This window comes from Saccopteryx bilineata, chromosome 10, assembly GCF_036850765.1.
Source record: "Saccopteryx bilineata isolate mSacBil1 chromosome 10, mSacBil1_pri_phased_curated, whole genome shotgun sequence".
Classification (NCBI taxonomy): domain Eukaryota; kingdom Metazoa; phylum Chordata; class Mammalia; order Chiroptera; family Emballonuridae; genus Saccopteryx; species Saccopteryx bilineata.
Window position 1 is genome coordinate 82,002,913 of NC_089499.1, and position 16,176 is coordinate 82,019,088.

A 16,176-nucleotide genomic window follows, 5' to 3' on the forward strand; every position below is an offset into this window, starting at 1 on the left:
TAGTCATCCAATCTTCATAGCATTTTATTCTGTAGAGGACAAGGGTTCCATAGGAGGTCACAGAGCTTCTAAGAACTCTGACTTTAATCAGATGCACCCATGATAACCAGGCCAACAAGTCAGCTGAAATCTCTCAGGCCAAAGCAAAGAAGCTTGATTTTTTTTCTTTAATTCCATGTTTTACAAAGTTGGCTGACTAATGGAAGCATCTTTTAAAATCCCAAAGGCCAGGCTGCCTCCCAGGCCAAGTAACTCAGAACCCTGGGTTGGGACTCAGGCATTGGCATTTTTCAAACCTCCTCTGGTGACGCCAGTGTGCAACCAGAGTGAAAACCCTGGGTGTAACCAGTGCAGTTTTTAAGGAAGATGGGATAGCTCAATACAAGACTAGAAATGGGATTTATCCATAGTAATTGTTAATACTAGTTAGTGGGGTGGCCACACTGTGCAAATCCAGGGGCCCCTTTAATAGTTTAATCTACAGGAGTGAAGCCCTGGGTGGTGCAGTGCACAGCCTGCCTTGCTGTGTGTGGCTGCCCTGGTAGCTAGAACTTAGAGTCCTTGACTCTGTGCTAGGCACTTGCCAAGGACCTTGCAAGAATCACCTCATTCATTCTGCAACAACCCCATGAAGGATATCAATCAAAAGAAGCTTACATACCTACTCAATTCTGCTATTCTATCAGAAAGCAGCCACAGGCAATAAGTAACGGGTGGGCATGGCTGTGTTCCAAAGGGTTGGATGTGGACTCCTGCTGCAGAAGGTAGGTAAATGTACCCAAAGCTAAGAAGAGACAGAGCTGGATTCAATCCAGCTTCTAATGGCTCCAAAATCTATTCAACTAAGCAAGCTTCATTCCACATTTCTTTGACAACTGGTGCAGGATATTCACTAGCCACTTAACCTCCTATTCCTCCACTGCCTCTTCCTCTCTGCTCCCAGCTCTTCCTTTGGACAGCCATCGTTTTTCTGTTCAGAGATGACCTAATAATGCTCACCGCACCTCATTGCCCATCATGGCTACTTTCCCCGGAGTCTGAGATCTCTCAGTACACCACCGCAGCCTGAAAGACCTGGCCGGAACAGCCCCTGGGAATGTCCGTCACCTCTGCTCAGGAGGCCCAGATGACCGCAGGAGAGCCAGATTTTTTTGGCTTAGCACCTGCACTTCATTGAGCAGCCTCTTTTGTTCCAGCAGCTATTTGAAGATCTTCTGCACGGAGGCCTCTTTTGATTAACAGCAGCTCTCTAAGCGCTGCCCACGCCACCCACCCACCACCCACTGACAGGTTCGAAGATCTCATGCGTGCTGTCTGTTGGGGTTCAGCACCCTAACTAGCCCAGAAGGCGGTTTTCTGAGCCTGCAGCTCCAGGCTGAAGAACCAGCCACATCCTTCAGGATCTTTGTCCCAGCCACCATACCACCCTGGCCTCCGAGAAACACCATCCTTCACAGCTCACCGCTGATTTCATTTTTTCAAAAAAATGTCTGGAGCAGATCTTTGAGCCAGAGCTGCTCACTGCTTGATGGCTACATCATTTGCAGGGCCCAGTACAAAATGGAAATGTAGGGACCCTCTTACCCGCGCGGTGGGGACCTGGCCCCGGGGGCAGCAAACCCATTGGCTAGCTGGGGATGAGAAGGAGGGTCTCAGCCTGGCCAATCAGATGGTTCCTCTTCTGGAACCGAACGGGAGAGAGACTACCCATGGACGGTGAAAGAAACCAAAGTCGGATAAAACATTCTCCAAACCTGCTGACAGTTTTTCCCCACACAGCAACGAGAATGGCCTTTTTAAAATCGAGTCAGATGCGATCTTTCCCAGACTTGAACCCACACGTCCACCCTCACTCCATTCTCCCCGTCTCTCGCTCACGCCACTCCAGGCACACTATGCCTTTGTGTTCCCTGAACAGACCAAGCTTGTTAAAGGCACATGAGTCAGCCATGCAGTTCCCTCTGCCCCGCACAGCCTCCATCTCAACCTTCAGGTCTTAAATGTCACCTCCTTCAGAGAGGCCCTCCCCCTGCACCTGGCTGAAGGTGGGTCCTGCTGTTGGTTTCTATCTCAGCCCCTCTGGTTCCAGCAGTAGGCTCCTTGCAAGTTGTAATCATTTACGGTATTTTTATTGGTCTGTGTACACGTGTACTATCTGCCTCCCTAGGAGAATGTCAGCCCTGTGAGAGCAGGAATCTTATTTGCTTAGTTCACTTCTGTGTGTCCAGTATCTACTACAATACCTGGACAATTATAGGAACCTAAACATATTGTAAAATGAATGTTGATTATTGTGTACTTTCTCACTGGTCATTCCTTTTATGTGGGAGCTCTTGGTTTTGTGTACTTATTGTATCTGACCACATTATTAAATTCTCCAATTAGTCCCAAATGCTTTTCTGTAATACATTAGGGAATTCGGGGCAGGTAGTGACATCTTATGTAAATATTAATTCTGAACTCTCCTTTCCTAAAGTTATACAACTTGTTTCTGTTTCCCGCCTTATAGCTTTGGCTACAAACAGTTTTTTTAGGGATACTGTGACTGATGAAAAGTATGAAGCACTGGAAGGTTTGAAGCACAAAGGGTCTAAAGGAGGAAAAAAGCCAGGGAGCTTCAGCAATTAAGTGTGGTATGATGATGGCTTGAATTGAATGTAGCTGAGAATTACTCAGATACATGATTGATGGGATATAGTAATGGGAATAGGAATCATAAGAGGGGGAAATTCCCAAAACTTCAATCTGAATCAGGGTATTCTAATACATTGGTTCCCAGACAACTTAATCCTATAGACTAATATTCACTTTTCTAAACAGGAAGATAATTGATATAGCCAACTGTTTATTTTGTCAAATGCCCATTTTTAACTACTAAATACCACATTCATTTTTTAAGAATCAAAAAATTAAGAAGATAATAACCTGAAAACAAATAGCCTTATGAAAAAGAGAAGAAAAAAAGAAATTAATTAGAATTCTCACTTTAGAAACAGTTCTGAAAATGTGAATTCAAGAAGAAAAAATTAAGTGCTCTGATAATCTGGCTACATTCCAAATATCTTATAATAATTAACACTTTTTCCAGTTTTGAAAAGACCACACAGCACTTTTGCAAATGTGGTCTCTCTTAATCCTCCTAAAAGCACCCTGCAATGGGTAACAGTAGAAAAGCCAATCATTTATCTGGCATATCACCATTTACAAAGCACAGTCTCCTTTGATGCCTACATTCCCTGGCATGTCACCCTGCAATTTAAAACCTATCAAACCTTCTGCTATTCCCAACCACACTGAGCTATTACCCATTCCAGGTTTTTGCACAGACCCAACAGCTCTGTCTAGTTTACGTGGAGAACTCCTGTTCATCCAGAAAACCCCAGTCAGGCAGAGAATGGCTTTCATCCTCTTCCCAGTGGTTGGGGATGGTAGTGAGGGTCTGTCTGTAAGCAACATGGTGGTCCTCATGGGTGGGGACACACTCCCTCAATTGCTGCATAGATACCACATACCTAAGGGACTGGTTTCCCAAAACCAACCTCTCTAAGCCTTGGTATCCTCATCTGCACAACCTCAAAGTTTTTATTATCACTTACCAAAAAATATTGAGTGTCTACTGCATACCAGACCAGACACTGCCAGTGAAGCTCACCCTCAGAAAAGCAGGACTCGTGAAGAGGGCAGAGCCAATGCCTAAATTTTCATGCTAATTACTATAAGCAGTTAATTGTGAGGCTGTGTCTCCCCCCTGAAACTTTTTCCTAAGAATATCTATCTCTTTCTCTCTCTCTCTCTCTGCACTTGCTTTTGAGCATTTCAAGGGTATATAGCCAGCTCATAGAGGAGGGAGCCCTACTGCCTAAATTTCAAGTAAGTTGACAAGTTTCAAGCTGCTGTGATGGAAGTGAGACTATTGAGAAGCCAGACATCTGCATTAAAGATGACAACCCTCCCTTTGTAATTAGAGACATAGCAAATTTGGGATTTCATACTCTCTTCTTTGATCTGGAGAAAGAGAAACTGGACGCTTCCAGGAAGAATTATAGATAGGGAAATTGAACAATAAGATGATTTTCTTTTTTCTAAAGATTTTATTTATTGATTTTAGAGAGAAGAGAGAGAGAGAAAGGCAGAGGGTGGAGGGAGGAGTGGGAAGCATCAACTTATAGTTGCTTCTCAAATGTGCCTTGACCCAGGCAAGCCCCAGGATTTGAACCAGCAACCTCAGCATTTCAGGTTGATTCATCTTGCACTGTGCCACCATGGGTCAGGTGATACTTTCTTTTAATTACAGCATTTTTCCAAATTATTTTTAATAAGTACATATTGCTCTTTTTAAGTACCTTTCCTTTTTCTGAGCTCATTAAAAAAATAAGAAACTCAAGTATAATCACTTTCATGGAAGGGAAATTGCTTTTGTCAAAATCAGGATGAGAACATTTACATGTGTCAACCTATAGTTTGTGACCCAGCAGCACTCAACTTCTATATTCACTTGACATGCCTGACCTGTGGTGGCACAGTGGGATAAAGCGTCAATCTGGAACACTGAGGTCGCCAGTTCAAAACCCTGGACTTGCCTGGTCAAGGCATATATGGGAAAGTTGATGCTTCCTGTTCCTCCTCCTTCTCTCTCTCTCTCTCCTCTTTGAAAATTGAATAAATAAAGTCTTTATATTCACTTGACAAACATCAATCAGCTTTAGTCCTTACAGCAACCCTGCGCACAGGTTCGATTACTTTCATCTCACAGTTGAGGAAACTAAGGCTCAGAAAGTCAACTAGTCTACCCTGGGCTACACAGTAGCAGGTGGCCAGGGTTCATCTAACACCAGAACTCTTGCCCTTCAACTGTGCCTAGGGTAATGGGCAAGATTGTGACCAGCTCTGACCAAATCCCCCGCCCATCCCTACAGCCTCAATGTACTCAGAGATCCAGAGGGAGCGGGCGGACATTGGTGGCCTGATGGCCCGGCCCGAGTACAGAGAATGGAACCCGGAGCTCATCAAGCCCAAGAAGCTGCTAAATCCTGTGAAGGCTTCCCGGAGCCACCAGGAGCTGCACCGGGAGCTGCTCATGAACCACAGAAGGTGGGACTTGATTGCCTCAGCCTGGCAAGCACCTCTCAGGCCTGCTGGGGCTTGATAAGGTGCCTCCCATGGAAAGCAGGAGGGGTTGGGGCTCTAGGAAGCTTGAGGAGGGCTGGGGGTACCCCACATGGTCACCAACAGAAACTGTGAAAGTCCAAAAGCCCTGTTCTCCCACCCACCTACCTACTTTGTGCCTGCATTGCACATACATTCACTGAGCACCTACTATGTGCCAGACCCTAGATGTACAAGAAGGAACAGCCTTACCCTAGCAGAGGGGATGAATACAAAACCAGTGGTATGATGGGTGCTTTGATGGTGATGTTCCCATAGGTTGGATGAGCATGTGCAGAGGGACAGGAGACACAGGTTGCTGTGTGGCTGGCACATAAATGTGATGCAGGTCAGAGGAACCATGTGGTGTCCTGGGAAGGGTCTTGAGCAGGACTGTCTAGGAGATGCAGTGAGAGAGACAGGCCTGGGCGACAGGGTTAGAACTAGGCAACCAAGGGAATGTGAGGGGAGAGGGAAGCCTCTGGGGCTTAGGAAATAGTCCCTATTCACCGGTGCCAGAGTGAAGGCCACAGCGCCTTCGCAGCTCCCTCTCCTGGCCGCTTCTAGTATGGGTGCAGACTGATTTTCATTCTTGTTTTCTGCTGTGTGTAAAGGACCTTCCAGGACATAACATTTTCTATCTGTTTTTGTGTTTATTTTCTTCTTAGTATATCATGAGTATTTCTCTGGTTGCCTTTTAGAGTCATCTCTTTTAATGTCAAAAAGCATCATCACAGTTTGTTTAAAATCCTTAAAAAGTAGGGGAAATATTTGCAATATAAAGAACAGACAAAAATTAATATAAACATACCTCTCATAAATCCATAATAAAAAATGAACAAAAGATAGATATAAATAGTTCACAAAAGAGGAAATTCAAATAGCTTGCAAACATCCCAAAGGCTGTTTGATGTGATTAATAACCAAAGAAACAAATGAAAACCAGATATTATTTCTTGCCTACCAAACTCTCAAATACAAAAGGATTAGGTGGTGATGGTGCTGACAGAAGTGTAAATTGGATAACCTTTTCTAAGGGGCAGACAGAAACGTGTCCAAATCTTTTAAAAGAGCCTGACCCAACAGTTCCTCCCCTAGGAACACATCTAGATGAAATAAACTGAAAAAAGGCCCTGGCCGATTGGCTCACTGGTAGAGCGTTGGCCCCGCGTGGAGTGTCCCGGGTTCGATTCCCAGCCAGGACACACAGGAGAAGCGCCCATCTGCTTCTCCACCCCTCCCCCTCTCGCTTCTCACTCTCTCTCTCTCTCTTCTCCTTGCCCTTGGCACAAGTTGGCCCCGGGCACTGAGGATGGCTCATGGCCGCTAAAAAAAACCAAAACGGCTCAATGGAGCAAGGGACCCAGATGGGCAGAGCATCGCCCCCTGGTGGGCGTGCCGAGTGGATCCCGGTCGAGGCACATGCAGGAGTCTGTCTCTGCCTCCTCTTCTCTCAGTGAAATAAAGGGTAAATTAAAAAGTCATAATAATAATAACAACCTGAAAAACATGAAACCTGGTCTCTATGGTCAGACAGGCCTGTCCTCATTGAACCCCTTCATAGTTGTGACTTGGACCAGAGTCCTAGAAAGCCTCACTTTCCTTCTCTGTATAATGGGGACAGTAAAATCCACCACACCTCACTCCTGGGGGCTGTAGGTTGGTGTCACTACAGGGTGTAGCCCTGAGACTGGGATGGGGGGAGTTTGGAGTCTTCTGATGGCTCCCACTCACCCCAGGGGCCTGGGCGTGGACAGCAAGCCAGAGCTGCAGCGTGTCCTCGAGCACCGCAGGAGGAACCAGCTCATCAAGAAGAAGATGGAGGAGCTGGAGGCCAAGCGGCTACAGTGCCCCTTTGAGCAGGAGCTGTTGAGACGGCAGCAGAGGCTGAACCAGGTGAGTGAGGTGCACCCAGCTCCGGCAGTACCTCCTCCAAGAATGTCTCTTGGCCCAAAGAAGAGCTTTGCATCTGACCACAGCTGGCAAGTTGAGCAAAATGAGGACTGGACCATGAGTTCAACCCTGGCCCAAATCCTCACTGCCACTCACTTTGCTATGTGACTTTGGGCTGGTGGCCTCCCCTCTCTGAACCTATTTCCTCATCGGCCCAATCTATTGCACGGTGGTTCTGATTTTTTATTCTGATGTTATTCTCACAATTGCCCTGTGAACCAGGTGGCATTCCCATTTTAGAAATGAGGAACCTGAGGCCCAGATGAGGCAAGCAATTTGAACTAGGCTTCACAGGGGAAGCTTAGTCTCCTGTTCTGTCCCCTCAGCTAACAAGCTGGTGGCAAAACTGATCCCTGGTTCTGTTTCCTTAGAGAGGACTCTTGGTTCAAACCCAGTGGCTTTTGAGACTTGAAATTCCCTTGGCCCCACCCACTTCACACTTCTCCTCTTTCCTTCAGCTGGAAAAGCCACCGGAACAGGAAGAGGACCATGCCCCCGAATTTGTTAAAGTCAGGGAAAACCTGCGGAAAATCACCATGCTGACAAGTGAAGAGAGAGTGCTGTAGGCTGGTGGCCGGAGCTCCAGGAGGGCCCCCACTCTGCCCTGGCATCTACATCCTCCTCCAGCCCTCTGTATCTGGCAGCCCTGGGACCCTGGGCCTTAGCTGGGACATTTGTGATGTTCACACTTGCTCCCGTAAAAATGCATTGTCCCAGGGACCTGCCTATCACCTTCTCCCCCTGACCCTTCCAAAGCTGGGGGTCCCTAAGCTCCCAGGATTTTACTTTTGAACATCTATCTCTCCAGCTCCAAGAGGAAGCCACTACTGGGAAAATTTTCACAAAGCAGCTCTCCCTGGAGAGGCTTCTAAGCCCTGCTGAGATATTTCTGGCATAGTAAGGAAAGAGAGACTAGGGCTTCCCTGGCCTGACAAGCCCTCCATTCTGCCCAGGCCCCCATGGGGCCCTGCTTCTCTGGGCAGCTCAACTCACTGGTCTCAGAGAACTTTCCTGCCTGTGTTTTTACCTACAGCTAGGTGTGAGGCAACTAATCAGAGCATTTCAGGACACCTGCCTTGAAAGCCAGTCGAGGGGAAAATGGTTCAAATGCAGCTGTCATTGGTAAGGAAGAGCAGGGCAGCTACTAGTGGCCCTGTGGCTCACATCATGGCAAGTGGTAAAAGTACTAACAAAGACAGCTTCTTAGAGCCTTTCCTCCACACCTTCTCCTCTCCACAACCCTCCCCGTCCAGGCCTTGTAACCACACCTAGCCAGGGCTGCCACCTTCCTGCTCCGGGAAGTCTGGAACAGTGCTTCTCAAGCTTTATTGTGCCTATGAATCACTGGGATCTTGTTTTTAAAAAGGCTTCTGATTTGGTCACTGGGGTGAGGGCTGAGATTCTGCATTTCTAACAAGTTCCTAGGACCACGCTAAGCAAAACTGGAACACCAGGGGTGCTGAATAGTGGAGACATCACCCTGCAGCCATCTCTGCCCCCAAGCTCCCATGGGTGCCTGGGGTTTCTCCTGCCTCTGCAGCCCTTGGGGCCCTTTATTATCTGCCTACCCCAGGGACCCAGGCCCGAGGAGACTTTTAAAGTCTAGCAAGTTATATAGGGTATGTGATTGTGGTTTTTACCAGAGGTGTGTGTAATTGCCAATTTTACCACACTGTTGTGATACAATTCTAGCAAATACATTTTTTTTTTATCACCTAGGCCAGGGATAGTCAATCTTTTTATACCTACCGCCCACTTTTGTATCTCTGTTAGTAGTAAAATTTTCTAATTGCCCACCGGTTCCACAGTAATGGTGATTTATAAAGTAGGGAAGTAATTTACTTCATAAAATTTATAAAGCAGAGTTACAGCAAGTTAAAGCATATAATAGTAATTACTTACCAAGTACTTTATGTCAGATTTTCACTAAGTTTGGCAGAATAAATCTTTATAAAACAACTTACTATAGTTAAATCTATCTTTTTATTTATACTTTGGTTGCTCCGCTACCGCCCACCATGAAAGCTGGAGCGCCCACTAGTGGGTGGTAGGGACCAAGTTGACTACCACTGACCTAGGCCATTTGCAGTCACTTCACCCACTCTTCTTCCTCAAGAACCCCCTCCCATGGGAGAGCAAATGTTTTCACCTTCTGCTTTCATGTTTAAAGATTCAAAGAATAAATCACACCTTTTTCTTTCTGCCCTGAAGAATAAACCCTGCCTCTGGCTCTGTAAACCAGGTGACAGGACAGAGCTAGGGAAGCAGTTCTTTTCACCCCCAAACCTGCCAGCAACAGCTGCTGCTGGGATGCTGTTTGATTCTTGACCAACGGTGGGACCTACAGGAGGAAAGGGAACATCCTGGTCCTCACTGCGTGGTCTAAGGTTGACCCAAGACGTCCTTTTCCTGTGCATGGTGCCAGTGTAAAGATGTGATTAGAGACATGCTGCCCGTGTGTGTGTGTGCACGCACGTGCATGTGTACATGTGTGCATGTGTGTGCATGTGTACATGTGTGTGTGTGTGTGCGTGTGGGTGTGTGTTTAAGTCGAGTTCTAAAATGCTCTCAAGGTGACTGTCTTCGTAAGAATATGGTACGGCTATTTCAAATGTCTGCCAGGTGAGGCGATCATCAAGATGTACCATTCATTCCTCATGAAGACCACTGCTTCCCCAAAGAAGCCATCATGGGAGTCGATGTGCTGTTCAGATATGTGCAGAGAGGCATGACACAGTGTCCAGGCTGGAGTAGGCCCCTTAGAATTTCACTCAGGGGTCACTAGGGGTGCTTCCTGGAGGTGGCAAGTCACAGTGGCAACAGCTCAGAAGTAAAAAGGCCCTCAAGCACCACTCGTCCAGTGGAGCCACAGCTGACACACCTGTTCTCTCCCCAGGGGTCAGTCCCAGGTCCTTTCTAGCCACCTCCCACTGTAAAAGCTTGTAATTCCAGGTTCTCACTGTCCCAGCTTCCTTTGCACTTTGAGTTAGACACGTGACCAGATGAGGGCAGAGAAATTTCAGAGGAAGTTTACAGAAACTTCTGGGAAAGTGTTTGCTCTCCTGATGAAAGAGACAGATATGACTAACACCTTCCTGCCCCCCTTCTTTGATTGAGGACGTGATACCTAGAGTACAGTAGCCCTATTGCTACAATGAGAAAAAGGCCAAGAGCATCTCAAAGACAGTGGCCCTATCACCATCTGACCAAGCCAGTGCCAGCAGCTACCCTTCTCCAGAACTCTTGTAAATAAAAATAAAGCCTTTAGTTTAAGCCATTGTTGGTCAGCGTCTATTACTTGAAGACAGAAACATTCCTAGCTGACGCAGAAAGCCAGCCCTACTGCCCAGTGTTACCTGCAGACTGTACTGAAAATTCAGACTCCTCTTTCCTACCGGAAGCCCGTTGGATCAAGATCCCCAACAGCAGTCCCTGGGATCTGCTTTTCTATACTTCTTCATACAGCCTACAGGGCACCAGTCTGAAAGCTCAGATTTGGACATTGCTAATTCACACATCATTCAAGAAATATTGCTCTGTGCCAGGAAGCATGTCATGTGCTGGGGGCATAGCGGGAAATGAAACATCTGGATTACTGGAGTGACCTCCGAGTTGGTCTCCTTGCTTCTGCCCCTGTCCCACACAGAGCAGCCCAATGATCCTGTTAAAATCTAAGGCAGATCTTGCCATTCCTTTGCACAGAGCCCTCCACTGGCTCCCAGAGAGTCTTTCTTGTGACCTAGAAGGTCCTGTATGTCAGTTCCCTCTTCACCTCTGACCCACTACTCTCCCCCTGCGCTCACACAGCCCCAGGCAGCCTGAGCTCCTCACACCCAAGCACCATCCACCTTGGTGCCCTTTCACCTGCTAGTCCTTGGTGGGGAGTGTGCTTCAGAGAGCCACGCCCCCTCCCTTTTTCCAGGTCTTTTTTATGCTTTTGCTAGGCAAAGTCTCCCTTGGTCACCCCATCTAAAATCTCAGTGTCTATACACTTCCTATCTCCTCCTTTCCTGCCTTATTTTCCTCCTTACCATTTATCACCAACTAACATGTTATATATATATATATTTTACTTATTGATCGTGTGTCTCTCCTAATGATAATGTCAGCACCATGAGGGCAGAGATTTTTGTCTGTCTTGTTCACTGCTGGTTCCCAAATGGCCCTCCTCCTTCCTCCTTCCTAACCAGCAGGTGATTTGGCTCACTTAAATCTGGCAAAGTGGGCCCCAGGGACCAGAATCCCAGCCCATGCCAGCCCCAGCTTTGAGAAAAGGCAATGGCTAAATAGGGCATAAGTTACACAGTAGGTGCTCAATAAATGTTTGTTGAATGAATAGGAAACCCTTTCTTCCTCTTCTTCAGCCTCCTCCCAGGTCCAGTCCCTCCCATCCCCATTACCTACTTGCCTCCGTCCTCCACAATTTTAACCCTGGCCCAGAGATGTCAGTTCAGTCTAGAAACTTTTTTGGCCACTTGGGCTTCCATCAGTACATCTGGCCCTACTGGTATTTGTGCCTGTGGGACCCACCTTGGAGCTGCCAAGGTGGCCATCACCCAGTCCTGGAGACCTTGGAGAAGAAAGGGGCCACTGCAGGAGCTCTGATGTCAGTCCTGCACACACAGAGGCCAAGAACAGCAAGCCTGTTCCCACGGCCACCAGACCCCAGTCCTGGTTTGGGTCTGGAGAGCACCATTCTCAGTAGCACATCAGCACTGAATACAAAGCCCAGGAGAGAGAGGGAAGACTTTAGGAGGTAAAAGGACCCCCCTTCTTGTTCTGCAGTTGTGCTCCTGGAGAACCCTTGATCCCAGGAGCTTTTGCAGGGCAGCCTCTCACACTTGATATTATGCTGATTCCTGGGCCCTGAGAGCAGGATCCCTGTCTGACTCTGCTTACCCTTATTAGTCCCAACCTAAGCCTCTGCACATAGTAGGTTTTCAAAAAGGCTGTGAATGGATGACAGTAAAGATCACTGCATTTATGAATGGCCAGCAATATTACTACCTATAACAAATTAGTATCATCATCCCCATTTTGCAGATGAAGAAACCAAGGCTCAGGTAAAATTAAATTAAGGGACTTGACAGAAGTCACAAAGCAATGCCTGGGTAGTGATAAGATTCGCACAGAGCCGTCCGTCTGCAAAGTCTGCCATTTTTCTATGATGGCTAGGCCTTGTTCCTAGAGGAAATAAGACATACACTGCTCATAGGAGGTCCCCATGCAACCCTGACCTTATGCCTCAAGATTCAGGAACATATTTCACTTCTGTTTGTGATTCATCCATCTGAACTTTATTTTTTTATTTATTTTTTATCAGGTTTTTTTTTTAGATTTTATTTATTCATTTTGGAAAGAGTAGACAGAGAGAGAGAGAGAGAAAGGGGGAGGAGCAGAAAATATCAACTCCTATATGTGCCTTGACTAGGCAAGCCCGGGGTTTTGAACCAGCGACCTCAGCATTCCAGGTCGATGCTTTACCCATTGCACCACCACAGGTCAGGCCATCTGAACTTTAGGGATTTGACCTCCACCTATAAAAATAGACTCAAGCCATCACAGACTGACATGAATTCTGGGGTAAAGACAGTCCGTGCACTGCCATGGCCCTGCTCTTGATGTCATGTCCCCACTTACAAAGTTACCAGTCCTTGGGTCCAGCCAACAGGTTAGAATCTACTATCATGGTGACATTCCTGCCCCCTTGCAAAACTGGAGCTCTGGCTGAGCAGGGGTCTAAAGGATTTGATGTTTCAGTGTCTCCAAAGACCCACAGCCCCCACCACCTTGCTCCTACTAGGGCCTTGCCTTACGGTGTTCCCTTGTGCTGGGCTCCACAAGAACCAAGCACTTGTCCCCCCAGTTCACTGCCCTCATCTCAGCCTGTCGCAATTATTTGAGTTGAGGATTGCTGGCACCCACCCAGCGAGGACGTGGAGCAGGGCTTGTTTATCCACACTGCCCTCTCATTAAGGGTGCCCATCCACTTCCCAGAGAGGACTTGTGCGGAGATGAGCAGAACTGCCCAGTCAGGGGCCTGGCAACTCTCCTGGACAATAGTTAGCCAGCTGGGCCCCCCCAAAGGAAGGGCTTCCCATGGGACCAGAGCACCTAAGCTCACGCTTTTGGGTGCCTAACCTGAAACGCTCACTCCCTCTGCAAGGCCAGCATCAAGATTGTCCTATTAAAAGGGTTAATTCTGTCCCCAGGCCTGGATTCAAGGCCCAGCTCTGCCAATCAGTGTTTATCAAAAGCCTGGGCAACTTGTTAGACCACATTTTCCAGATCTATGACACAGGTAATGATATCTCTATTTATTGAACATTAAGTGTCTTCACAGAGACTGGGCTTAATATATGAATTCTTTCATTTACTCCTCTAGGACTGTCATTACCTCCATTTTACAGGTGAAGAATCCAAAGTTTAGAGAGGCAAAGACCCTGCCCAAAGGCACACAGTCCACAGGTGGCGGACGCAGGAGGCGAGCCCACGTCTGCATGACTGGCGCCGTGCATCTTTCCTGGCAGCGTTTGCTGGCGGAGGCTGCAGGAGGGTGTTTTGCAAAGCACCCACACTTCAGCTTTCCCATCTGTCCTCTGAAACATTCTGCAAGCATGTTCAGACCAAACAGCCTTCTTCCTTCCTCTTTCCAAGCCAGCAGGTAGCCTGGACCATACCAATCTGGTAGAGTGGGCCCCAGGGACAAGACTCCTGTCCCCATCCCACTCACAGCCTTGAGAAAAGACAGTGGCCAAATGGGACATAGGGGCCCACATGCCTGCCCTTTGCCCAAGAAGTGCAGAAAGGAGCAGAAAGGAAAGAAACGTGTATGGAGCGCTTTCTATACGTGAGGTAGGTCCTGAAATGTGAGAGAACAGAGTGCTTAGCCCACATATTTCAAGGGATGGATGTTCCTTCTCCCTCTCTGTCTCCTCTATAAGGATATCTTAAAAGGTGGCACAGCATAGCTGTTATGAGTGCAGGCTCTTAACAGAAAGAGAAGGAGGGGTTGAGGGGAGGGGAGGGGCACAAAGAAAACCAGATAGAAGGTGACAGAAGGCAATTTGACTTTGAGTGATGGGTGCGCAACATAATCAAATGTCAAAATAGAATAACCTGGAGATGTTTTCTCTGAACCTATGTACAAAAAAAAAAAACACGCAGGCTACAAAGTAAGAAGGACACAAAATTTACGGATTGGGTGGAGGGACCAGCGCTGCCACTTGCCAGATAGGTGACCTTGGACAAGTCACTTAACATCTCTGAGTTTTTTGTGTGTTAAACAAGAGTGCCAATCAGCATCACTGGTTGTTGAGAGAACCGAGTTAACAGTTTGTAAAGCACCAGGCACATGGTCAGCACTCAATAAAAGTTAATTATTGTCTTCCCTCTTCTCAGCAGTTTCACCCTGTCCTATCTGTCACTGACCTGACCCCTTCAAGTTCTGTTTCCTCTTGGTTATTTCTCTGAGTCCCTAAACTTGTCTGAAGTCCTTCCCTTTCTCATGGCTGGTCACCCTAAGACCCTCTGGCCTTCTCTCAGTTCCCATTTTTGGGGAAGTATCACTCCATACATTCTCACACCCCATACCTTCTCTATCCCATATTATCTACTCCTCTTACTACCATTTTAAAACAACTCTTGAGAATTTCTCTTCTGCTTTAATCCACTAAGGACCTCTCCAAACCCAAGGAAGCAAAAGCACATGCGCGGCAGGTCTCTCCTCTGCTCCTGGGGTAGCTAGAAGACTCTGTTTCCCAGCCCCTCCACCCTTCGGTGGGGTCCTGTGACTAGTTCTGGTGGATGAGATGAGAGCAGGGGTATGGTAAGGGTCAGTCCTGGGCTGAGGCAATGAGAGGGTCCAGGGGGACCTTCAGTCCCTCTCTGCGCCTCACCAGCAAGTGTGGAAACTTACAATTAGATGGAGGAGCCACAAATTCAAAGCAGCCCGGCTTGCTAAGAACCCACATAGAGGACAGTTGTCCTGAATGGTTACCATACCAGCAGCAGACTAGGCATGAGAAAGAAGTAAACTTGTATTTAGCCATTCAGATATGGGGTTGGTTCCTAACTGCAGCCTAGTCTAGCCCAGGCTGCCTAAGACCTGACACAAGCTAAAGCCACAGACATCTGCAGCATTTCTATCTTGGGGGTGGGGGTGGGGGACAGCTAGAAAAAAAGGATATTGTACAGAATAATGTTTTAAACAAGTAAGTGACATGGGTGCTAATTTAATTTAAAATATAATTTATTTGAATAAAATTATTGAAACACTAATGGAAATAAAAGACACTATAGGGGGAGAAAATGGAGACAAATGTGGTTCTATGAGTGGGGAAGATGGGTTGGTATTGTAAAATCTGTCTATTAATCTAGGGAGATTGACATCTTTACTAGATTTTAAGTTGCCAAGAGATACCTCAGACTTTAACAAATAGTGAAACTGTATTAATCAAGACTCTTTTGGTGGCAAATAAAAGATCTAGCACAAACTGAATTTAAGAAGAAAAGGAAATTTATATTTCAAATGTATAAAGTCAAGCCTCAGGTAGGGCTGGGTCCATGGACACGACGCATCAGCTCTCTCCATTGGAAGGGTGAGATGACTCTTGGCAGCCCCTGATCCTCCTCCCACTAAGCAAGGACAGCAGAAAATGTCTGTCCCAACTAGAAACCATGGGGGAGGGGTAAGAGAGGAGGATTTCTGATTGGCCCTGCCTAATCTAGATTATGTGTTCACTCCTGAATCAATCACTTTTAAAAAAATGTTTCCATTGATTTGAGAGAGAGGAAGAGGGGGCAGGATAGGAGAGAGAGAAAGAAGCATTAACTCATTGCTCCCCTTAGTTGTACACTCATTGGTTGCTTCTCATATGTGCCCTGACCAGGGGATAGAACCCACAACCTCAGGGAGCTGGGATGGCGCTCTATCCACTGAGCAACCCAGCCAGGCCTGAGCCAATCACTTTTGACCAAGGAGATAAGATACTATGATTGATTATGACTGAGCCATATCCCCACTTGTCTGTCCCCAGGGAAGCAAAAGCAACCCTACCCAAAGCATATGGTTTCTTC

The 16,176-nt window shown here is 47.0% G+C and overlaps 1 protein-coding gene across 8 annotated transcripts in view; it reads left to right on the plus strand.

Moving 5' to 3' along the window:
* The window catches only part of FAM107A (family with sequence similarity 107 member A), a 65,496-nt gene extending 56,195 nt beyond the window's left edge, over positions 1 to 9,301 (plus strand). For 6 of the 8 annotated variants that reach the window (XM_066245313.1, XM_066245320.1, XM_066245319.1 and 3 more), the window contains 3 exons: positions 4,917 to 5,091; positions 6,885 to 7,041; positions 7,557 to 9,301. In XM_066245313.1, the coding sequence (XP_066101410.1) occupies positions 4,917 to 5,091; positions 6,885 to 7,041; positions 7,557 to 7,664 (440 nt within the window). In that variant the 3' untranslated portion in view covers positions 7,665 to 9,301. Of the gene's footprint in view, positions 1 to 1,199; positions 2,046 to 4,216; positions 4,237 to 4,916; positions 5,092 to 6,884; positions 7,042 to 7,556 lie in introns of those variants that run through there. The other 2 variants (XM_066245317.1, XM_066245321.1) reach the window with 2 other exon arrangements.
* The last annotated feature ends 6,875 nt before the right edge of the window (positions 9,302 to 16,176 follow it).